We start from the raw sequence: 25,287 nt of genomic DNA, 5'->3' as shown, positions 1-25,287 counted from the left end.
CTGGCACACTAGCAGCTGCCTTCGACGGACCAGATGATTGGATGCAGAGCGCTGAGCGCCGCGTTCTGCGCATCCTCACACACTGCTTCGCAGGTTTCACAGGCGGTGAATAGCGGCGTCCTTGCAGGTTTCCATGACCTCCCTGGAGGCGTCCTCATTCTGCCCCGGACCGCCAGGGGCCGCTGTGACAAGGCTCGTTCCCGCCGCTCTAGCCACGCCCAGGAAAGTCGGTGTCCTCACCTTTTAGGAGCCCGCGCCTCTGTTCCTGCGGACGCTCCCTGTGCTCTCGGTTCTGCCACTGTCCACTGCCGTCTTGCCACCCATCATGGCCCTGCTGCACTCCAGCCGCGTCCTCTCCGGGGTGGCTGCCGCCTTTCACCCAGGCCTTGCGGCCGCAGCCTCTGCCAGAGCCAGGTGAGCCGATCGAGGGATACTGAGATGGAGCGGACCGCGGGCCTGTCCCTGCCCAGCCGAGCTATGGACGCTGCGACACCTGCACCCTGCCCGCGCGCTAGCACACGCACGCATCCTCACTCGCCCGTGTCCCCAAGGGAATCCCTGCCCCGGGGATGAGGGCTGAGTGTCCGCGCCTCACGGCGACCCTCAAGACCCATCCCTCTCCTGCATCGCTGGACAGCGAGCCATCGCAGTCCCTGGGACGGGAATTGTGGCTCTTCGCTGCACCCGGACCCCAATTCTAGCGGGTGATTGGGGTCCCAGATGCTGACTCGGCGCGGTGGGGTGCGGGGCTAGGGGTGAGCACGTGGGCGGCGGCGCCGGGCCAGCCTCTCGCCGATTGGCTGTGGTGCCGGGGCTGTGTGTCACCGATTGGCTGTGGCGCTGGGGGGCGCGCATGCCCTTGACCAGCTGCCCTGCAGGGGAGCTGGCCCTCTTGTCCGGCTCCAGAGGATTATACCTGGCCATGCAGCGTGGAATCTGACTGCTGCGTGTGTATCCGAGGGGAATGTGATCACATGGAGCGAGGTTCTCGGGGTACCAAGACCCCGCGACTCTTCCTGCATCCGTGACCTTGGCGTGGTGCATCTTTCCCTCCGTGTCACCACTCTAGTACCTGGTGACACCCCTCCCCCATCAGACCTATCTGGCCTTTGGATGGGAAAGAGTTGAAGTGTAGTGTGATGCACTTTCTTTGTTTTAAACCCTTGGGAGATTCGGCTGACTGGGGGCCATCAATCTTTCCGTCTCAGTCGGCCCTTTCGTCCCTTAAATATTTCGTAACCCACTTTCTTCGTGCCAGGCACTGGACCAGTTGCCAGTGATGCAGCTGTGAGCAAGACAGAGGAGTGACTTTGCTCTTTAAAAAAAATAACAAATGTGTCATCCTGAACTGAGTTTTACTAGAGAAAGTTCAGGGCCTAAATGGAGCTAGTAGCTCCTAATTCTTCCCCTGAGCCAGAAGAGCCATTTCACCCAAGAAAACAGATTTGAGGCAGTCTCCTTGAGACTCCTGCTGAGACCTCCCTGAAGCACGTACTAACTGACTAGGAGCAAAGCCTACTTACTTTTATACTTGCCTTGGCCTTTCCTTTGAACGCGTTCAGGTAGTCTTCAAGCCAGCAGAACAGTCTGTCCTGACCAGAGCCCAGTTTTGGCTCGTTGCCAGTGTGTGCCCTTTTAAGCCTAGCCACCTGATGAGAAGAATTAGGCAAACCTTATTTTGCCGCAAATTTGGAAAACAAAAAGGAGTATTTCTGTGGGCAGGAGAAAAATCTGCTTTTCTGTTATCTTTTCCTGTTATCTGTTATTTTAACCTTAAAATTTCTCTTGTTTTATGTATATAACTGAAAGGCCTGAGCTTTGTTTAAACTGCTTGGGGAAGTCCCCCTTTGAATGTGACTGTGTAGGGATTCTTTTGCTATGAGAGCCTAATGTCCCTTTTTCTGTCTTTTTCCAGTAGAATTTTTGTTTGTTTGTTTTTGTTTTTTGAGACAGGGTTTCTCTGTGGCCTTGGAGGCTGTCCTGGAACTAGCTCTTGTAGACCAGGTCTCAAACCAATAGAGATCCTCCTGCCTCTGTCTCACACGCGGGCCAACACCAACTCATCCAGTTAGAGTTTAAGGTAGGGTGAGCAGAGGCCTTGGCAACTTTGTTCAGAGTTGTAACTATGCACTTACAGCAGTGTCCAGCATAGTTTTTGTCTGTCTGGCTTTTGTAGTTTGAGATGGAGTTACGATGTAGCCCTGGCTAGCCAGAAACTCTGCTATGGACACCAGGCTGGCCTGGAGCATGCTGCAATGATCTTGCTGTTCTTTCCCAGTGTTACTGCACCCAGCTTCTTATTCATTCCCCCACTGGGGATAGAACCCAGGGCCTCTGCTCATGCTAGGCAAGTACTCTGCCACTGAGATGGATGCCTGGCCTATGGAATGCCTTTCACTTTGCATGTTTTTATTCCGAGCCCTCATTTGTGAACGAATGCAGTGGGGTTTTTTTGTTTTTGTTTTTTTTTTTTTTTTTTTTTTTTCCTGAGACAGGGTTTCCCTGTGGCTTTGGAGGCTGTCCTGGAACTAGCTCTTGTAGACCAGGATGGTCTCCAACTCACAAAGATCCGCCTGCCTCTGCCTCTCGAGTGCTGGGATTAAAGGCGTGTGCCACCACCGCCCGCGAATGCAGCGTTTTAATGTTTTGCATTTTTAGATCAAAATCTACACATAAAGGGAACTGTAGAGCTGCAAAATATGTTCCAAAACCAAAATATTAGGAGGCTGAGACAGGGAAAGTGTCCTGAATTTGAGGCCATTCTCCTAGGCTACACAAAGTGAGTTCCAGGCCAACCTGTGCTACCATGTGAGACTGTAAATAAATATGACTGAGGGAAAGCTTTTCAGAAGCTGTTTAAGCCTTGGGAAATTCAGAGCATTTGAGCTGGAAATGCTTATCTGAATACTTTGTACCTAACATCTTTTGGTTGGGTGGTCACTGTTGCTCAATGTTTGTGGCCCTGTGCTTCTGTACAAAGGGCATCAGTAGGAATCACTTTGCAGGCCATAGGTTATCAGTTTACCCCCAGAGAGCTCTCGTTTTCATCTACTGCCATTACTTTACAGATATGAGAGATTTCTTGTGTCTGTAATCTTACAGTTATAAGGCGTGGGATAATGAGGGACATAGAGAACCTGGAATTTGATCACTCATAGCTAATCAAAGGATTACTGCTCCTATGCTTAGAATGCTTAAAATTCAGTGTTTTGAAATTGTTCGGAGCATTCTTTTTGAGAGTTATGTGAGAATATTCATGGCTGGGGCTTCTAGAGAATTTGTATGCTACATATTTTATGTAAGTGTTGTTCACATTATTAAACATCTGTCCTTGTGATTAGGGGCAACTCTGTCATTGTTTAAGGACCCTTTTTTAAAAGTGAAAGTTGCTTTCTGGAGGTTTGAGTGTCCTTGACATTCACAGTATTCATTTCACTCGGCAGTTACTGACAGTGATGTCGACAGGCAGGTGGCTGCATGGCTTCTGTCTGAGCTGAAGAAGAGAAACAACCAAAACCTATTTGAGTTGTTTCAAAGTTTGTATTTCTTCCTCACAGCCTATAGCAACAGTTAAAAAGAGGAAGAGAAGAATTTTTTTTTTTAATCCCTGACCTAGAGCTAAGGATGGGGAAAGATGATAATGTCACATGAGTATGTAAAATAATAGTAACAATAATTTTAAAACCAGAAAGGCATAGCATTTGGCCATAAATTCCTATGACCATATGCTCTTTTAATTCCCTACATATTGGTCTTGCAGGGCTCCACACTAGTAGCCGAATGGTGACAAATGACATAGAAACAAATGCCAGTTAGCAAACATCAGGTCCTCACTCTGTGCCTTGCTCTTCTGAGTGTGTTTCTGTTCTTACACCAACCCTGTGAGATAGCTGTGGTTACTCCTATTGAATGGATGAGGACTCATGAGAGCTGGAGTCATTGCTCTTCACTCCTTTTGCCTCTGCTCACACAGTTCTTAGGTGGTAAGCTGTGAGTCCCTGCAGTTTACCCAAAGACACCTTTGAAAGAAGTAAAACCCTGGGAAATCCCAAGCCAGAAAACTCTGCTGTTTTGGTTGTTTTTTTCTTTTAATAAATGTTTTTTTATTTTTATTTAATTTAGAAACAATCTTATTTTATATTTTTGGTTGTGAGCCTAGCCTTTAATGGCTGAGCCACCTCTCCAGCCCAAAACAATCTTATTTTACACATCAAACCCAGTTCCCTCTCCCTCCCATGCCCACCACTGACTCCGACCCCTTCCCCCCCCCCCAAAAAAAAAGCCTCTGCTCTTAAATAACAAAATTAGTATCCCACCAAGCACAGCTATGGAGGCTGAGTTCTCCTGTTGGGAGCCCCGCCCACCTGGCTGTGCTGAGCCTGCCAACCCCATTACTCATGAGAGTGAGGCTGGCTGGTGAGTACTAACTGGCCGCAGGCTCAGTGGGACATTGCTAAGAAGGAAATCCTAGTGAATAATTCACCGTGCCCGCTGAAGCATTTGGCAGAGACTAGATGAATGATTGCAGAAAGAGCTGAGAACTCCATCTAAGTCACTTGGAGTCTGGCTTCCATAACTTCCAATTTCTACACAACTTCCACACCTCCACCTCATTCTTAAGCCTGTGTCGTGGACACCTTTCCTCCTGCCCCTCTCACCAAGAGCACTCAGCTCACAGGGTCCTTCCTCCCGGAAGCCCCTTAACCCTCTACTTTCCTTCAAGGAGGTTGGTCGACTTTTTCTGGGTTCCCTGGACCTGAATCACAGCCAGGCTTCATTGTTGGTACCTCCCTGCTGGTCACCCCACAGCTAATCTGGTGGGAAGGGATTAATGTTTTACTCTCTACAGTCCTAGCTCCTAGCACAGTAGCACACAGCAAGCTTATAATCATCAGTTTAGGACACCGTAAAGCAGTGGTTCTCAAGACCCCTTTTGGAGTTGCATATCAGGTATTTGTATTACTGTTCATAACAGGAGCAAGAAGTAGTAACGGTCACCACAACATGAGGAACTGTATTAAAGGAAGGTTGAGAACCACTGCCTTAAAGACTTTGTTTATAGAGCCAGGCCTGGGGGCCCACACCTTTAATCCCAGCACTAAGAGACAAGTGGATCTCTGTGAGTTCCAGGCCAGTCAGAGCTACATAGTATGGCCCTGTTTTCAACAACACACACACACACACACACACGCACGCACGCACGCACGCACGCACGCACGCGCGTGCGTGCGTTATTACCTCACCGGGGGTACTAGCCCATCTAGAATGAGCAAACTTTAAACATGATAGCACTTCATAGCTTCTTTTCAGTTATAACCAGGGACCACAACTTGCTTTATACACATTCTCTCAGATATTTGTTTTTCATCCTGGGCCTGGGCTCCTGCCCAGAAGAGTGTTAGGAAGAAGAAAGGCTGCTCTGAGGACACATTCGGATGGTGAATCTTGTTTCAATCTCTCTCCTTCCTTCTTTTTGGTTTTATAACCTCCTATGACAGTTCCAGGCCATCCTGAGCTATATAGTGAGAGGGGCGGAAGATAGCACTTAGCCCACACTACCAAAGGTGGAAGCTGCATCTGCACCTATGATTCCAGCAGATTCCCCAGGCCTCTCTGTGTCCCAGTGTGAGGAGAGGACTAAGCCAAGCTGACTCAGGGACTGCCATATGACTGAGGGAGGCTGCCATGCTCTTGTGCTGTTTGTGTAACTAAGTCTCAGGTGAGGGAGAAAAATTATCTTTGGATTCTTCAAAGTTTTAAGAGTGAAAAGGAATTTGGAAAGTAAGAAGTTCAGAACAAACTACCTTTGTTTTTTCCTTGAGAAACAAAACCAGTTGTATTTCTTGGGGTGCAATATGGTCTCCACCACTTATTAATCATCTTTGAACTTCTGTTTCCAGTGATACGAGTCCCCACACAGGCATCTTAAACAAGAAAGCTCTTGACAAAGTTTAGCACATGTGCCCTTTATCCCCTTAAAGTGGTGGCAGAAAGCATGCCTATACCATGACTGCAGCTCTGATCCCCCTAGAGCATGTCAAAAGAAGTGGCAGAAGTATATAAATTTAAAATATACTTGGAAATCAATGTCTGCCCAATCACAGAAATAATCTGTGTAGCCACCATGTGACCAATCCGTTAATTAGCACATTGAGCCTGTAAAGGTTATTAGAAAGAAATGGTCTTCAGTGACATAGAATGAAATATAATTATTCCTAAAACCTGATCATGAGAAAACCTCAAAAGGGGGCCTGACCTGTACCAGTTTTTCTTTTGAGCCACCAACCAGCTCCCAAATCATGACATGGAGACTTATTATTAGGTCTGAATGCTGGCCTTACCTTAGTTCATTTCTGGTCAGCTCTTTTAACTTAAATTAACCTGTGGTGTGTACTGAGCTAGAATTCACCAAAAAGCATCAGTCATCAAAAACAAGGAAACAAACTGTCATAGCCAAGAGAAGCCAGAGAGGTAAAATATATTAATGAGAATAGGAATAAATAATTACTATTGAAATTAAAGTTCTTCCAAATAACAATTTATCTCACTTAATATAAATTTGATTTTTACTAAATTTTAATCATTGTTTTTCTTTTTAATTTCTTGGGAATTTAATACATGGATACACGAATTTACATCACTTCCAACACTCAATTCTTCCCATGTCCCCACCCCATTGTTTTTCTTAAATGAATTTAGAGACATTTTAGGAATTTGAGTTTATGTAATTAAGAGTTGGTAACGGTAATTTAATATATATATTCAAAACAGATATGCCTTTTACTTGTATTAAGTATTATCTAATACAGCATTTGTTTTTCCTAAATTTACACTGGATGAAACAAGCTGAAAAACAAATTTTAAAATAGCACATTCAAAGTACTAGAAATGTGGTTTCTCATTTGCCTGGAAATTTATTACTTGATTGCTGTAAGTACTGAGAGGTATAACAAAAGCCTGTTATTTGAGGATATTGTAATCTCGTCCATCAGTGCTGTGGAGAGGTGGAAAACATGTCAGTTAGGTCCTTAGTCTTTCCCCATTATTGACACATGGTGAGGTTTGTTTGTTTGTTTTAAGCAGAAATCCTAGTATAAGCTCCAAATTGACAGAAGCACAGAAGAGCTGGGCATGTTGCTCAACTGGTAGAGTGCTTGCCTGACATGCGCAAAGCCCCAGCAACTACATAAGCCAGACGTGGAGGTGGGCTTGTTCTCTCTCTCTCTCTCTCTCTCTCTCTCTCTCTCCCCCCCCTCTCCCCCCATTCCTCCCTCCCTCTCTCCCCCTGCCCTGTGTATATGCATGCACAGTAGATTTCTGCCATCCTTCTATAGAACTCTGTAGAATACTTAGCACATAAAACCAACTAGGCCACTGTTGGCAGCCACTAGCCTATTGGCCACATGTGAACTAAACAAAACTAAAAGAGAATATATAAGAAAGCTGAGAAATGGGTACTGAATGTTCTGTTGCATTTTGTGATTTACCAAGAAACAAGGAAAGATGAGGGCACTGCTCTAGCAGTATGGTCGCCTGGCTCAGGTGACTCTAGCGGGCATCAGTGCATGGCTGTTGAAATGGGGTGAGGAGATGGTTCAGTGTGAAGTCCTTTGCGTGCAGGCATGAGGACCTGAGTTCTGATCACTAGCACCCAAGTAAAAGTTGGGCACAGTGGTAGATGTCTGTAACCTTGGTGTATGCAGAGACAGGTAGAACCTGAGGCTCACAAGCCAGATAGTCAAGCCAAATTGGTGAGCTCCAGCTCTAGTAAGAAACCCTGTCTCCAAGATAAGGTGGAGTCAGGCTGAAGAGATGCCCAGTGTTAAGAGGACTTGCTGTGCAATCATTAGGAAAGGAATTCTAATCCCAGCACCAACCTAGTTGGCTATCCTGCACACACCTGTCTGTAACCCTACTTCTCAGGAGCATGCAGACTGAAGGATTGCTGGAACTTGCTGACTTCAAGTCTAATGAAGAAAATGTAAGCCACTTAGCTGTGGACATAAGGATAAATACATAGAACACAGTTAAAAAGTATACTGATTTAGAAAATGACAGTAACAGACAGTTGGCTAGAGTTATAGTACTAGGCATGAATTCCCTCCTATTGACTGGACAGCTGTTGATTGCCTCCAAGTTACAGTGCCACATTGCATCCTTGGAACTGTCTTGCCATGGTGATCATTGTTGTGGCTTGTAAGTTTTACCGCTGGGTAAGGCTACGATTGCTCCTTTCCCTTGACAGCTTGCATAGCATTTTAGGAATCTCTGAGAGCTAGTTCCCAGGAGGAAGCTTCCAGATCAGTTCCACATCAATTTCTCCAAGTCTTATGCCTGACGTGGTATTTTCAACAATAGGGCCTTCCCTTCAATTTCTGGGAAACAACCAAGGACAACAGCAATAGCTATATCATTTTGGGAGTCTCTTAGACTCCCTTGACCAACAACCTGAAGGAACTTTTCCCATGCCTGGCACTGGGACTTTTGTTGGATAATCTAATCTCTCTCTCTCTCTCTCTTCTCTCTCTCTCTCTCTCTCTCTCTCTCTCTCTCTCTCTCTCTGTGTGTGTGTGTGTGTGTGTGTGTGTGTGTGTGTGTGTGTGTGTGTGTGTAAATGTTCAAACATTCTTAGCGTTATTTATCCCCCTTCCTTCTCTACTTCCCAGTTAAATCCCCATTTTTCCCCCATTTCCCCCTTCATAGCGCCTATGCCCCATCTCCCTCTCTAGAGTATCTTCCCTCCTTTGCCCACATGGACCCTTTTGTCTTCTCTGGTTTATGTGGTAACTCCAGGTTACATACACATCTAATGATTCCAAACTAGGCCAGGCAGTGGTGGCGCACACCTTTAATCCCAGCACTTGGGAGGCAGAGGCAGGCAGATCTCTGTGAGTTTGAAGCCAGCCTGCTCTCCAGATCAAGTGCCAGGATAGACTTCAAAGCTACACAGAGATACCCTGTCCCAGAAAAAAAAAAAAAAGATTCCAAACTAGGAATCACAGATGAGAGAACAGGTGACATTTGTCTCTCTTGCTCTGGGTTACTTCATTTATAATACAATATTTTCTAATTGTGCCTGTTTACCTATAATTTCATGATTTCATTATTTATTAATCAGTTGAAGGAAATTTTTCTTTTAAACCTGTGCACGTACCCTATTCTACCCAAAATAACCTGGGTGCTCCCTTTCTGCGCCTTGCCATATCTGTGTTAAAGATATTGATCTCTAGTCTCTGAGTTCTTTGTGCTATTGGATAGCTGCTCCCTGTTTCTGTAACTTCTGTGTAACATGTGCCAAAATGGATCTTTGACAGATTGGAGACATACCTAGCCATAGGAATCTAGCTCATGTGGCTGACATAAAATATTTCTCATTTCAGCTCCTGGTGGACCCATGTAGAAATGGGACCCCCAGATCCCATCCTGGGAGTTACTGAAGCCTTCAAGAGAGACACCAACAGCAAAAAGATGAACCTGGGAGTTGGTGCCTATCGAGATGACAACGGGAAGCCTTACGTGCTCCCCAGTGTCCGGAAGGTGAGCTTGGCACCTGTCCTGCTGCCACAGGGTGTGGAACCTGAAGGGATCCAAAAGGAACAAAAGGCATGCTCGCCCATTCTCAAGAGCCCCAAGATCTGGTTCTAGCACTGGCTCTGTGAATCACCTGGGCTTTCTAGGCTATGATCTTTCTTAGCTGTGAAAGTAGATCATAGCCACATGGTCTTCTCCACCATCAAAAATCAGGCATGGTGCCTAATCCTGAGGGGGCACAAGAGGAGTAGCCAGCTGTGGATGAGGCTTCCATTGTTATTTTCCAGTTCTCTCATCTTGATTACTGTGGTGAAATCCATGTATAGAGGAATGTGCTGTCCACCCATTCTGCCGAACTAATAACTTCTTTCATTCTCTACTTTTGTTCCATTTTTATTAGTAATATTTCCATTAGTTTTAAAGTTATTCAAGGATGGAGATACTAGATGTGGTAGAATGTTTCCTGGCTTGCAAAAGGTTCTGTGTTTGATGCCCAACATCACAAGAAAAATCCTAAAAAATGTCTTCGGTGACTGATAAACTATTGTTGCAGGCTGGACCAAAACCCAGTGCTGTTGTTTGTTATCAACAGTTCACCACAACCCAATGACTTAGAAGGGTGAATATCTTACCCACGGTCACACAGATAATGAAAGTTCTTAGACTGCCGTATATCCTGAAATGCATTCCTTTTATACATTCAATTTGATTTTGTCATCTCACATACACCTAAGTTTGCACGTAAGTTTTATTCTTATGCATTTCAAGAGAGCCCTCTTGTGTTAAGTGGTAACCAAGAAAGACTATACTTGTCTTAGGGTTTCTGTTTCTGTGAAGAGACACCATGACCATGGCAACTCTTATGAAGGAAGACATTTAGTTGGAGCTGCAGACAGACTTGGTGCTGGAGGAGCTGAGGGTTCAACATCTTGATCCTCTGGCAACAGGAAATAAACTGTGTCACTGGGCATAGCTTGAGCATAGGAGACCTCAAAGCCTACCCCCACAGAGACACACTACCTCAAACAAGACCACACCCACTCCAACAAAGCCACGCCTCCTAAAAGTGCCACTCCCTATGAGCATATGGGGGCCAATTACCACAATATCTTCTTTCAGCCAGGATAATGGCACACATCTTTAGTCCCATCCCTCAGGAGTCAAAAGCAAGCAGATCTCTTAGTTCAAGACCAGCCTGTTCTATGTAGCAAGTTCCAAGACACTCAGGGCTACATAGAGAAAACCCATCTCAAAACAAAACAGTTTTTTTAAAAATCTCAGCACTTGGGAGGCTGGGACAAGATAACAGCAGGTTCCAAGCCAACCTGGGTATCTTAGCTACTTTTCTGGTACTGTAACAAAACACCATGACCAAGGCAATCATAAAAGAAAGTATTTAATTGAGCTACAGTTTCAGAGGGTAAGTCCCATGACAGCAGAGCAAGGTCATGATGGAGGAACACCTAAGAGCTCACGTCTTGCTCTGCAAGTAAGGCCAAGAGAGGCACACACCAAGCATGGCAGCAGTCATTTGAAACCTGCCTCCAGTAACACCTCCTCTAGCCAGGTCACACCTTATACTTCCAAACAGTTCTACCATCTGGGACCAAGTATTCAAACATAGAGCCTATGTTTTGACTCTCGTCAAAACTACCACTCTGGTCCATATAAGGAAACCTTATCACCTGATCTATAAATAAATAGTAGGGGTTTTTTGTTTTGTTTGTTTTTTGTTTGTTTTCTCTGTGTAACAGTCCTGGCTATCCTGGAACTCACTTTTTAGACCAGAATGGCCTTGGACTCAGTGAGATCCGCCTGCTTCTGCCTCCCAAGTGCTGGGATTAAAGGTGTGTGCCACCACTGCCAGGCTTATTTAAGAATAATATATATATAATAAAAAGTATTTCTGTGATACAAAATATCAGATATTTCACTTTATCTTTCTTCTGAAACGTTGATTTTAAATGAATTATAAAGCCTGCTAAGTGGCCAGTCCCAACTGAGCAGAAAGATCACAAAGGCCCAGGAGTTCATAGTCTGCCCAAACAGAAACAACGTAAAGTGGAGGGGGTTGGGGTGCGAATGGATTTGCTTCTGACATTTACCTCATAAAACACTTACTGTCATCACAGTAGGTTGAAGGACGGACAGGAAACTAAAACTCATTTTCTCTTCTTTAGGCTGAGGCCCAGATTGCTGCAAAGAATTTGGACAAAGAATACCTGCCCATCGGGGGGCTGGCGGAATTCTGCAAGGCTTCTGCAGAATTAGCCCTGGGAGAAAACAACGAAGTGCTGAAAAGTGGCCGGGTAAGCCAGGCGGGCCTGAGCTTCCTACAGCCTGTGTTCACAACTAGCGCTTTTAAACACTGGGAAATATTAACTCAGTTTATATGTGCGTAATGACAGAGGCAGCCACACTTAATAATAACTGCTTTCCAGATAGGAATTTTACCTATATCAGTTATCTGGAAAACTGAACAGAATTTGACTGATAGCTTTGGCCCAGTTTGCTGTTGGTGCCGATGAGTTTCATCTGTTTATATTGAATGTGCATTAGAAATGCCTCTCTGTGCCTAGTTTTAGACCTATGATTAGTCCCCACATTCACTGTTAAGCTTCCGGCTTGGGCAGGAGAAGCAACAGGAAACACCAGCCATGAGTAAGACTAAGGGCCAGGCAGGGGACAGGTATGGCTGTCCTCTACTGCCCTGTCACAGCCCAGGTGGGCATGGACAAAGAAAAGACCATGATCCTAAAAGATGCACGTGCAGACTGGCTTATTTTCTTTTGTAAGAAAAAAGAAAATGTGTCTTAGTGGATACACTTGCATATTTATTTTCCTGCCTAACCTTAAGACGTAAAAAAATACAGAGGCTAGTGTATATTAATAGCTCACTGGTGGAATGCTGGCCTGCCATGTTCAATCCCAGCACCACAGAAAATAAAAACAAATAAATTAGACTAACACTACCCTATGGACTTGTTGACTATCATTGTTTAAAAAACCTTGGTCAGAGGGTTGTTGGGTTTTACATATTTCTTAAATGATGTCTGAATTTAGTGACTATTTGTGTCTTTCTATTTTGTGTGTGTGTGCATAAATCATTCCTTTGGCATATTAAAGAATTTCTGTATCCCCAAATTTTCCATGTAACATGGATGTTTCTAATAAAGCCATTCAGAATTCGATTCTAAGGGGTCAGCAAGATGGCTTAGCAGATAAAGTGCTTGCTGCACAGGCCTGATGACTTGAGTTCAATCTCCAGAACCCACAGAAAGGCTGAAGGAAAGAACCAGCTCCAAAGAGTTGTCTTCTGTCCTGTACATCCCCGCCATGGCATGCGTATATCCCCACCCCATACACACACAGTACAGATAACTAAATGGAGCTGGACTGGTGGCTCAGTGGGTTAGAGTACTTGTTGCTCTTCTAGAGAGCCCATGTTTGATTCCCAGCACCTGTATGGCAGCTCACAACCATCTGTGACTCCAGACCCTAAGGGGATCTGACACCTCCAACTTCCTGGGGCACCAGGTGTGAGCATGGTGCACATACAAAAAATGTAAACAAAATATTCATATAGAGAAAGTAAATAAGTATCCCTGTAAAAATAAATAATCAAGGAAATAGCTACAAGAATAAGTTCTAAAGTGCAAAGGGTAGAGCAACTGACTCCATGTCTCCCCTACAGTTTGTCACTGTGCAGACTATTTCCGGGACTGGAGCCTTAAGGATCGGAGCCAGTTTTCTGGTGAGTGAAACTCCTTCAAGAAAGAACATTAAGTTAAGGTTTATATACTTTCTATCCTATGTGTAGCTACTCAATCAGGCTTTCTCTTTCCACAGAACTGGCAGGTTTCCTGTTCTCTGAAAAAAAAAAGAAAGAAAGTACTGTAGAGAAATTATAAGGAATAAAGTGATAAGTCAGCGAATTGAGCATATAGGTGGGGGGGGTTGGTTGTTGGTTTGATTTTGTTATTTTTGTTTTGTTTTTTGAGACGGTTTCTCTGTGGCTTTGGAGGCTGTCCTGGAACTAGCTCTTATAGACCAGGCCGGTCTCGAACTCACAGAGATCTGCCTGCCTCTGCCTCCTTAGTGCTGGGATTAAAGGTGTGCACCACCACTGCCCTGCAGGTTTTGGTTTTTTGAAATGGGACTTTATACTTTATCTGTGGCTGTCCTAGAACTCAATCTGTACACCAGACTGACTTTGAATTTACAGAGATCCACCTGCCTCTGGCTTCTGAATTCTGAGATTAAAAACAGGAGCCAGTATGCCCAGAACAGCAAGTAGCCTTAGTAGGGAATGTGTGCTTTAACTTACTCAGTCCCTTTCTTAGTTAGGGTTTCTATTGCTGCATCAAAAACACCATGACTGGTGCTGAGAGATGGCTCAGAGGTTAAAAGTACTGGCTGCTCTTCCAGAGGTCCTGAGTTCAATTCCAGCACACACATGGTGGCTCACAACCATCTATAATGAGATTTTGCACCCTCTTCTGGCCTGCAGGCATACATGCAGACAGAACACTGTATACATAATAAATCTTTTTTTTTTTTTAATGACTAATAAGCAAGTTGGGAAGGGAAGGATTTATTTGGCTTACACTTCTACATTGCTGCTGTTCATTTTTGAAGATAGTCGGGACAAGAACTCAAACAGGGCAAGATTCTGCAGAGGCCCTGGAGGAGTGCTGCTTACTGGCTTGCTTCCCAAGGCTTGCTCAGCCTGCTTTCTTACAGACCACAAGACCAGAGCTGGATCTTACGGAGTCCTCCTCTCAGTTAAAGTTCCCTCCTTTCAGATAACACTAGTTTGTGTGTCAAGTTGACACAAGACTAGCCAGCACAATCCCTATAAAGGAAGTTCAGTTAGCAAGGCCTGCACGGGGTTTCACCTCATAGCCAGAATAGCTGTCAGAACCTGGCTCCCAACCCAAGCTATCTTGCTACTGTCAGGAGGAAGAAAGTGTCTCAAAAACACTAGCATCTTATCCTCTTTCTTCATTCCCTTTCATCCCATCTTTCAGCAAAGATTTTTTAAGTTCAGCCGAGATGTCTTTCTGCCCAAACCATCCTGGGGAAATCACACACCCATCTTCAGGGATGCTGGCATGCAACTACAAGGTTATCGATACTATGACCCCAAGACTTGCGGATTTGACTTCTCAGGAGCCATAGAAGACATTTCTGTAAGTGTGACTTTCCAGGTTGGACATCTAGCGTCTCCCAGCTAGTTTCATTATCTGCCTCCTAGGTCTCTGTCACTTCTCAGCTAACAGTGACCAGTAGCATGTTAGCTATTTCTTTTAAAGCTACACAGCAAAATTTTTGATTGTTTCTCCTTAGAAAATCCCAGAGCAGAGCGTTGTCCTCCTGCATGCCTGCGCTCACAACCCCACAGGCGTGGACCCTCGTCCAGAGCAGTGGAAGGAAATCGCAGCAGTGATGAAGGTGAGCAGAATGAAATGTCAGTAACTCATTGCTTAACCTTGAGCCTGCCCCAAACCCCACAAGGATAAGGGGCCAGGAAGGGGTTCCTCCTTTGCAAAATTAGCAGTTTCATAATAGAGGATATGTGAACAGTTTGAAAATAGTTTTGTCCTTCAGCCTAGATGCAGTGACTTCTGATAAAACTGTCTAACATTTGTCTTTGGCACAACAGCTGTTGTGGTCTGAGAAGCCTGCTGGCGGTACCTCCATCTGTCCTGATTGGTGGCTACTTGCTCATCCTTTTAAGCACGTCTTCATGTCCCCTCCTTTTCTTGCTACTTTGCTCAGCATAGACTTTTTGAAGAGCTGACTATGACAGAAGACACTGTTCAGAATTCCTAGAGAGAAAAATATCCCTGTCATCGTCTGTCCCCATTCTTATCACTTCTATCAAATCTCAGTTTCCAATAGAATGATACACAGAAGGAGCCAGCAGAGAGCACTTTTAGGTGTAGGTTAGTACTTCATCAGAATCCTGCTAGTACTGCCCAAAAATCATATCCCAGACCACTGTGGGCCTTGGAAGTATCTCTTGCACCAGAGATTAAGGTTTCCTTTTCTCAGTGTTTGTTGAGGAACCATAGTCATCAAAGTATTTAAAAAATAATAATAATAATACCTTAAAGTATGTTGATAAATTAATTACCTCTGGAATTCAGACATTTCCCTACTGTCATGTTTGGAGAAACCGTTGACCGTGTTTGAGTGAACAAATGTGGTCCATGACAATACATGTAATAATGGCATTTGCCGGTGCCTGTCTCAAACTCTGCTCTTCTTGTTCCTTCCCAGAAAAAGAATCTCTTTGCATTCTTTGATATGGCCTACCAAGGCTTTGCCAGTGGTGATGGTGACAAGGATGCCTGGGCTGTGCGCCACTTCATCGAGCAGGGCATTAACGTGTGCCTCTGCCAATCATATGCCAAGAACATGGGCCTATATGGTAAGCTAGAGGACCCAGTGTAAGGTGTGTTCTGATGAGCTCAAAGGAGAGCTTGGGGAGAACACCACAAAGCAGAAAATTTAGAGGGACAAGGTAGTCCCTGGATGGTGTGTGTATGTATGTGCTCACATGCATGTATGTGCACATTAGTGTGCTAGTTATATGTAGTCTTCCTAAGACAGAAAAAGTGTACTGTAGGTTTTCTTAACCATATCTTCCGTGTCCTTAAATTCCTGTAGCAAAAAAAGATGGGGCAGGGGGAGGGGGAACAACTGGTTATTTCTTTATGCAGAGTAACTGATACAGGAGCCAAGTGAATAAATACATTAAAAAGACATCCTAGACCAGCAATATGGTTCAGTAGGTAAAGGTGCCTGCCACCAAGTCCAATGACTGGAGTTCAACCCACATGGTTGAAACAACTAACTCCCACAAATTGCCCTCTTGTCATTGCCCATGTTCATGCCTGAGAGGGGAAGTGTGGATTAAGAAATGTCAGGTAGGCCGGGCAGTGGTAGAGCATGCCTTTAGTCCCAGCACTCAGGAGGCAGAGGCAGGCAGATCTCTGTGAGTTTGAGACCAGCCTGGTCTACAAGAGCTAGTTCCAGGACAGCCTCCAAAGCCACAGAAAAACCCTGTCTCAAAACCATCCCCCACAAAAAACAAAACAAAACGAAACAAAAAAAAGGGCAGAGACACAGGATAGTTGGGAGGGCACTCCAGTGAATACTGGGGGAAAAGCCCCAAGTTTATTACACACAGTCTTTATATGTCCCAATCAAAAGTGGGGGAAGGCAAAGAGACTTCCTTGCCAAGATACAAAGAACAAGCAAGTGTAATTACCTTCTCGATACCCAAAACATCAAGTAACCACACCTTAAACCAGGTATCCTGTTGTCAAGGCAAGATACACAATAATCACACCTTAGGCTAAGTATCCTGTTGTTAAGGTAAGACATCCATTAGTTACTTCTTAGGCCAAACATTCTGCTGTCAAGGTAAGACATCCAATCGTTAGCCACACCTCAGACCAAGCATTCTGCTGTTTAACCTTCAGAGAGCCATAGTGGGTTTGAACCTTAAGTCAAGATGAAGTGGAGCCATTTCTGCGGGCCCCAATACTCTCTGACCTTCATATGTGCACAGTGGTGTACCACTCCAACTCCAGAAAAAGAATAGTAAAACAAGGAATTGATACTGTCAGGCCTGATGGCATACACCTTTAATCCCAGTACTTGGGAGACAGAGGCAGGAGGACATCTGTGAGTTTGAAGCCAGCCTGGCTATTGATCAAGTTTCAGGACAACCAGAGCTACACAGAAACCCCTCTCACTCTTTGTCTCTCAGTCTCTCTCCTCCCCCCTCTCTGTCTGTCTCTGTCTCTCTCTCTGTATCTGTCTCTGTCTCTGTCTCTCTCTCTGTCACACACACACACACACACACATTTGAAAAGAGACCCTGAATAATTGACAATTCACCATTCTGACTAGTAAAGACTATTTCTATTAAGAAACTATTAGGGGCTGGAGAGATGGCTCAGAGGTTAAGAGCACTAGCTGCTCTTCCAGAGGTCCTGAGTTGGATTCCCAGCAACCACATGGTGGCTCACAACCATCCGTTATGAGATCTGGTGCCCTCTTCTTGTGTGCAGATACACATGGAAGCAGAATGTTGTATACATGATATTTAAATAAATAAAATATTTAAAAAGAAAGAAAGAAAGAAAAAAAAGAAAGAAACTATTAGGCCAGATGTGGTAGCTCATACCTGTAATCCCATTACTCTGGAAGCTGAGACAGGAGAAGTACCTGTCTCCAAGCCTGGGGTACAGAGTGATACTCTCTCAAACATAAATTACTGTGGTGGTTCTTCTGACAGAACAGACACTGTGTAGCAAATTTCCTCACTGCTAGTTTGAGCATCCTAGAAGACAATATCCACTATCTTTTCAGGTGAGCGTGTGGGAGCCTTCACTGTGGTCTGCAAAGATGCAGATGAAGCCAAAAGAGTGGAGTCACAGCTGAAGATCCTGATCCGCCCCATGTATTCCAACCCACCTCTCAATGGTGCCCGGATTGCAGCAACCATCCTGACCTCCCCAGACTTGAGAAAGCAATGGTAATGATTCCTTGCTGTTCCGGGCCATCTAGTACCTTACAGTGCCACGTGTGGAAAATGAAGAAGAGGGGTGTGCATTTTGTTGACAGAACTAAGTTCATTATTTCCCCATGAATTCAGAAACAGCAGTCAGCCTCTTTTATTCTATACTCTCTGCCTTTAGTAAAGCCTGCCTCCCCTTCAAATGGAGTTCAGTTGAAGTACCTGGCATGGGAAACCTCCTCTAAAAGATACTTTTTGTTTGTGGTGCTGGAGGTCAGACCCCTGGTTTCATGTGCATAGGCCGGCACTCCACTGCTGTATCCTCAGCCTCTGTGCTGTTCTCACTGGCTAACACTCAATCAGTTTCTGGGTACTTAGGGTTTTGTTATCTGTATTTAATCTCAATACCTATTCTCTAAAGTTAATGTTTTTAAATAATTTTTAAAAGACTTACTTAATTTGGACTAGAGAGCGGGTTTATCAGTTAAGAGCACTTAACTAACTGCTCAATTCCCAGCACCCAGGTAGTAATTCAAAATCATTCATAACCCCAGTCCCAGGAAAGACCAACCTTGGCTAAAAACTGAATTTGAGGCTATCCTGAACTACATGCCACCCTGCCTCAAAAGCAAAAAACAAAGTAGTGTTCAAGGAGCTAGAGAAAATGGCCCATCAGGAAACACCTGGCTGATGTCATAAGAAGACAGAACTTTATTCTCTGGCAAGAGGGGGGTGGCGGGGTTTGGCAATGTGAGCAATGCATATAGGGTATACAGGTCACGAGGTTAGTCCCTGTAGGACCCGGATCTTAAGAGTTGAATAAAGTTGGGTGGCTCTTGTTGCCAAAAATTAAAAACCTGATCTCAAAGGCCAGAAGCAACTGTGCTCTGGCCAGGAATGACCTGTGGTATGGTGAAGCCAGGGTTGACCTGTGGTGTGGTGAAGCCAAATATCAACTACTTCTTTCTGCTTTTTTATAAGATAAGGTTTCTTTGACACTGTAGCCCAGGCTGGTCTCAAACACAGCAACCCTGTCTTGAAAAACAAACAACCAAACAAAAATTATTTAGTTTTTTGTTGGCAATTGTAGGCTCTGATGTAGCCACCCGTGTTGTTGTCATGAAGAGATTGTTGATGAAAGTGAACCAGAGAAGTGTCATTATAGTGGTCCAGTTGGCAAAAGTCAACAAATGAAATCCCATGCAGGGCATGGGAATGGATATAGCTGGCAGTTCTGAGAAAAGGGAAGACTGTTGAGAATCAAGCAAGCTGGGCTTTCTGCACACAGAACTGTCCTCTCTGGTCCCAGAAAGAACTAGCCCTTTCTTCTCCGTGACCCTCCTTAGTCCAGCGCTGTTCAGTGTTACACTGTGCCACCTTGTGCCACCATTGCCTCTTTTATAAGTTTGGCCTTTAACCTCCATTGTAACCTTTTTAAGGGCTATAACCACATCTCAGTCCTCAGCACCTACCATATGGCATAGACCATGTAGGCTTATAGTATATTGTCTTCATTATGAAGGCAAGAAGGCACTATTTACTTCAACTTTAAAATAATGTCATATTAGCCAGGCTGTGGTGGCACAAGTCTTTAAATCCAGCACTCCAGCGGCAGAGGCAGGCGGATCTCTGAGTTTGAGGCCAGCCTGGTCTACAGAGTGAGTTCTAAGACAGCCAAGGCTATACAGAGAAACCCTTTCTCAAAAAAAAAACAAAAATAAAAAGTCTACACAGAGAAACCCTGTCTCAAAACAAAATTTAAAAAAGAGGCTGTTTTGCTGTTTAACCCACAGCTTAGTCTTCCCATTTTTAAATGATACTTAAAACTTTCCTCAGCATTCAGGTATGTTAACCATAAAAGTTAACCTATCTGGGGCTGGAGAGATGGCGTAGTAGTTAAAAGCATTGGCTGCAATTTTGGAGGACCTGGGTTCAAGTCCCAGCATCTACCTGGTGACTGTAACTCTTGCTCTAGGAGATCCAACACTCTCTTTTGGCCTCCAGTGGCACCGAGCACACAAGTGGTGCATACACTGCAGGCAAAATGCCCTTACACATACATTTTCTAAAGTTTCCAAACAAAGTACTTACAATAAAAAACAGAACACTTATAATCCTTGTTCAGTCACCAACTGTGTGACCCCCGTTAAGGACTGGGATTAAGGCATTAAGGAGAAGAACTCGAGTGAAGCAGAATGCTTGGCCTGAGCAAGAAGCCCGTCTGTTTCCTAACAGGTTGCAAGAAGTGAAAGGCATGGCTGACCGCATCATTAGCATGAGGACCCAGTTGGTCTCCAACCTGAAGAAAGAGGGGTCCTCCCACAACTGGCAGCACATCACCGACCAGATTGGCATGTTTTGTTTCACTGGCCTAAAGCCTGAGCAGGTGAGTGGGCTCTGATTCTCCACAACCAAGCAGTAGACAGTAGACCTGTCCTTTAAAGGTAAACCAGAATTTGTCAGCAGTCACCTACAAATCAAATTCATTTCCTTAATCTAGAGCCCATTTAGATGCAGATGGCATGTAGTGGTGGTCCCAGGTTTAGTGGTGGTGGTGGTGCTGTGTTGTTGTGAGATGAGGGAATCATTAGTGTTGCCCAGGCTGGTCACTCAGGCTCCAGCATCCACACCTCACCCTGTACCTGGGACTGCAGTCATTGTCACTGATTAGGGGTGTGTGCCACCTCCCTGGCCTTGTCTTCTCTGTTATTACTTGGTGTTTGTTTGTTTGTTTGTTTGGGTCTGTATCCCCCATGATGTTGCTATGTCTGAAGTACATACCTTGTGGGGGAAGAGTTGTCTGTTTTTCTATTTTTTGCTATTTGTTTTGTTGTTTTTCCAGCTTGTTTTTGGTAGTGGCTTAGGATGGAGGGGGACTTTTGTTGGGTGTTTGTTGTTTTTTGGCTTTAATTTTTTAACATTTACTTTCCTTGTCTGCACTCGTGCACATACCATGGTGTGTGTGTAGGTCAGAGGACAACCTTCAGGAGTCAGTTCTCTCCTACATAAGTTCTGGTAATGAACTCAGGTCATGGGGCTTGATAGCAAGCACCTTTACCAGCCAAGCCATCTCACAGGTCCCATCGCCCTACTTTAAAAATAGCTTTTTTAGACTTTTACGCTATCTAAACATACCAAATTCTAGTTTTAAGTGAGGAAATTTTTGTTATTTTTTGTTTCAACAAGTTGGCTGTTGTGTGCTATCAAGGCTGGAAAAATTTTCCCCACTGGGAGTAGTTGTTAGCTTCTCTTCTCTCTACAGGTGGAGCGGCTGACCAAGGAGTTCTCGGTCTACATGACAAAGGATGGCCGCATCTCCGTGGCAGGAGTCACCTCTGGCAATGTGGGCTACCTTGCCCATGCCATTCACCAGGTCACCAAGTAATTACCAGGGTGCAAAGGAACAGAGACCACCTTTCCTTCAGCCTTTGCTCTCATGAGAGTCATGTGTGGGATGAGGGGGGTGGATGGTGGTGAATAGAACCTGTTTCCAACCACAATGCATAACAGCGACTGAATGTGTTCCTCGGGAAAGAGGTAGGGCAGAGGCTTCCACGGCTGGTGTCTGGAATTTTGATGGCTCTAAACCAAACTCTCCCTCATCCCTTTGTCTCCCACTTTTCTGAAAGAGTTTACACAAGCAAGAAAATCACAGCACCAAAAACCTGTCAGCCATGGCATTGGAATAGAAGCTTTACTGAAGCATCCGTTGGTATCAGGGGTTCCCCTGTGGACCCAACTGAGACCACTCATATTAGAGGTTGTGAGAGGAAAAAAACCTAGCCTAGTTCTGTCATCCACAGTTGTCCTTGTGTTTGCCCTCCCAGTATGGAGCAACTGTGTCAGCAGATCACATTACAGAAATTGTGCTTTACAGAAACCAATAAGTCTGTTGCTGTTACCACTTCAGCGAGGACAGTAAATGATGTTGTGTCTGGTCAGCCTGTCTCCTCTTGTCATTGCTGTTCTATAGAGTTTCATCCCGTTCTGCTTGACTGACCATTAACCTCATCCTGTCGGGACTTACGTAAGCATGGACAGCATAACTTTCTGCTCAGGCCAGACCCTCCTTTCTCAGCAAGGAACCGTGGAGAGTGGGAACCTGCATTTTATTTCAGTGTCCCCTTCAGTGATTGATTGGCTCCTACTGGGATGGGGCCTCTGCCCAGCTGGACCTCTTCCTTCATCCTGGCTGCACAGCCTGTCTCCTCACATGAGTCAGACAGTACAGGGTAGGATCAGGAGATATTCTGGGGTTTGTTGCTGCCAGCCCGGCTCAGACTCCGCCCTTTGAAAAGATAACCACCATCTGCTCTAATCATGTAGACTTACTGCCGCCTGGTTTCTCTGTTACAATAAAACTACTATAGACCCAGCCACTGTCTACTTTTCTACTTAATGGGAGGAAGGGGTATTAGAGGATCTGTATTCTGAAGTCCAGAGCCATGCCTAGCTGGCTGTAAGCCAAAAGATGTATCATATCAGCTTTCCGTTCCTGACTAGAAATGCATCTTGCTCTTCATCCTGCCTTTCAGCTGGTCTGGTTCAAAGGTGCTAGCTAGATGAGTGTAATTCCTCAGACCTCAAGAGACAGGAGAGTGGAGTGTAACATTCTTCACAAAACGGGGGAAAAAATACCAAATTTATATGGAAACACTAAAGACCACAGATATCAAAGAAATCCTGAGCAAAACAAAACAAAACAAAACAAAAACAACTACCAGCTGTATCATAATACCGATCTCAAACTATGCCACCTAGTAATGCCATGGCAACAAAGACAGCATCATATTGACACAAAAATGGGCCAAGGGAACAAAACAGGACCAGACATTAAGCCACACAGCTATAAACATCTGGGCTTTTTCAAGGGAGTGTTGGGTTTGGGGGTGATGGGGACAGTCGAGACAGGGTTTCTCGGTGTAGCCCTGGCTGTCCTGGAACTCACTATGTAGACCAGGCTGGGTTCAAACTCAGATCTGCCTACCTCTGCCTCCTGAGTGCTGCAATTAAAGGTATACACCACCATCACCTGACAGCTTTGGTATTTTGAGACAGGGTTTCTCTAGCTCTGGTTGTCCTACAACTTGCCCTGTAGACCAGTATGGCCTTGAACTCAGAGATCTGCCTACCTCTGGAGTGCTGAGACTAAAGGCGTGTGCCACCACTGCCTGGCTTAGACATCCAGTTTTTAACAAAGATATCAAAAACATACAGTGGCGCCTGGCAAGATGATTCAGCAGGTGATAGGTGCCTGTTATGAAGACTGATGACCTAATTCAATCCCCAGAACCTACATGATAGTAAGTTATCTTCTAACCTGTATGCTGTGGCATGTGTGCAAACACACACAAGTGGGGGGTGGGGGACTGGGAAAAGATACTCTAAATGGTGCTGACAAAACTAGATATATCTAGATATATCTACCTATAGAAGAATGAAATTAGGGGGCAGACAGATGGCACAATCGTTCACACCACTTGCTCTTGCCAAGGACCCAGGGTTGGTTCCCAACGCCCACAGGGTGGCTCACAACCATCTATAACTCTGGTTCCAGAGATCCAGTATACTCTTCTGACGAGGGTACCAGGAACACACTTAATTCACATTGCATACAACACACACATAAATCTAGAAAAGAGAATGAAATTAAATCTACATCTCTTAACTCTGCCCAAAAATCATAAGCTTGACACAGTGGCACACAGCTTTAGTCCCAGCACTCAGGAGGCAGGTTATCTGAGATCAAGGCCAGCCAAGGCTACACAGTGAGACCCCATCTCTCTCACACACCCGCCATCCATAGTAAACCAAAGACATTAATTTAAAACCTTTAAACAGGAAAACTGCCAGAGAAAAGCATAGGGAAACATTTGTGATATAGATACAGGCAAGAACTTTTCTGAAAGCTCAAATTCTCATGATGCCGTTTGGAGATGTGTCCTTCAGGAAGTAGAGCCCTCCAATGGCATCAGGGACCTCAGAAGAGACTGGAGTCAGCCTGCTTCCTCCCTCTGCTCTCCACCTAGGATGGAGGCAAGCAGGAGGCTCACAGCAGTTTCCTTGCTGGCACCCGATCTCAGGTTTCCCAGCTCCTAGAGTGGTGAGTACTGTTAGCCTATGAACTGTCCATCTCCCCAGAACCAGACTCCAGACATGATACAGACCTTTCTAGAACAAATACACATCGACTTAACACTTCCATTGTTGAGCCTACCCAGCTCTCAGCATCCAGTTACAGCAACATGAATGGAAAAACTATGATTTCACTAACTTTTTTAAGTCAAGGTCTCACTAAGTTGCTCTGGCTACCCTGGTACTCTGTGTAGACCAGGCTGACCTCAAATTCCCTGCTTTCCCATGTGACACCATGCTCTACTCTAACATTTTTAAAGTGAAAATTCTTTAGAAATAGAAGACAAGGAAGGGCCCAGGAACATGGGGTGGGGGAGGAGGGAGGGAGTTAAGAGCACTTGCTGTGCAAGTGTGAGGACCTGAGTTGGAATTCCCAGAACCCACGAAAAAGTGGAGACAGATGACCAGCTTGAGTTCCATGACAGTGAAGGGAGACACTCAATGTCCTCTAGCCTCCACATTCTACCCACAGGTACATATACCCACATACATGTGCACACAAGCATACACACACAACACAGACATAGAGAAATAGGGAATGAGCCGGGCGTTGGTGGCGCATGCCTTTAATCCCAGCACTCAGGAGGCAGAGGCAGGTGGATCTCTGTGAGTTCGAGGCCAGCCTGGTCTCCAGAGCGAGTGCCAGGATAGGCTCCAAAGCTACACAGAGAAATCCTGTCTCAAAAAAAAACAACAAAAGCAAGAAAGCAAGGGAAGGAAGGAAGGAAGAAGGAAGGAAGATGTGAAAACAAAATCAAACAGTGGAGGGAAATGAATAAAATGGTTGAAGACTTGAAAGTGGAAATAGAATACAGAAAACTCAAACTGAGAGAAATCAGGAAGTGAAGAATTTAGGAGCTCAAACAGGATGAAAGAGGAAACTCAGGCACTGAAGATATGATAGAGGAAATGGATACTTTGGTCAAAGAAAATGTTAAATCTAAAAATACCCTGGCATAAAACATCAGCAAATCTGGTTCACTATGAAAAGACAAAAATCTATGAATAATAGGAATAGAGAAAGGAAATGGAATCCAGGTCAAAGGCACAGAAAATATTTTCAGCAAAATCACAGAGGAAAATTT

General features: G+C 44.8%; 1 protein-coding gene across 1 annotated transcript; it reads left to right on the top strand.

The window, feature by feature from the left end:
- The first annotated feature begins 212 nt into the window (after nt 1-212).
- Nucleotides 213-22,443, top strand: Got2 (glutamic-oxaloacetic transaminase 2). The gene is made up of 10 exons (XM_027405729.2): nt 213-414; nt 9,381-9,537; nt 11,712-11,840; nt 13,226-13,285; nt 14,562-14,723; nt 14,881-14,985; nt 15,817-15,967; nt 17,920-18,085; nt 20,303-20,453; nt 21,330-22,443. Exons 1-10 carry the CDS (start codon nt 326-328, stop codon nt 21,450-21,452), a joined length of 1,293 nt encoding a protein of 430 aa, XP_027261530.1. The 5' UTR covers nt 213-325; the 3' UTR covers nt 21,453-22,443.
- The last annotated feature ends 2,844 nt before the right edge of the window (nt 22,444-25,287 follow it).

Source organism: Cricetulus griseus, chromosome 3, assembly GCF_003668045.3.
Source record: "Cricetulus griseus strain 17A/GY chromosome 3, alternate assembly CriGri-PICRH-1.0, whole genome shotgun sequence".
In the NCBI taxonomy this organism is placed as follows: domain Eukaryota; kingdom Metazoa; phylum Chordata; class Mammalia; order Rodentia; family Cricetidae; genus Cricetulus; species Cricetulus griseus.
Note: the sequence above shows the minus strand (reverse complement) of the source record. Positions and strands in the feature narration are given on the sequence as shown.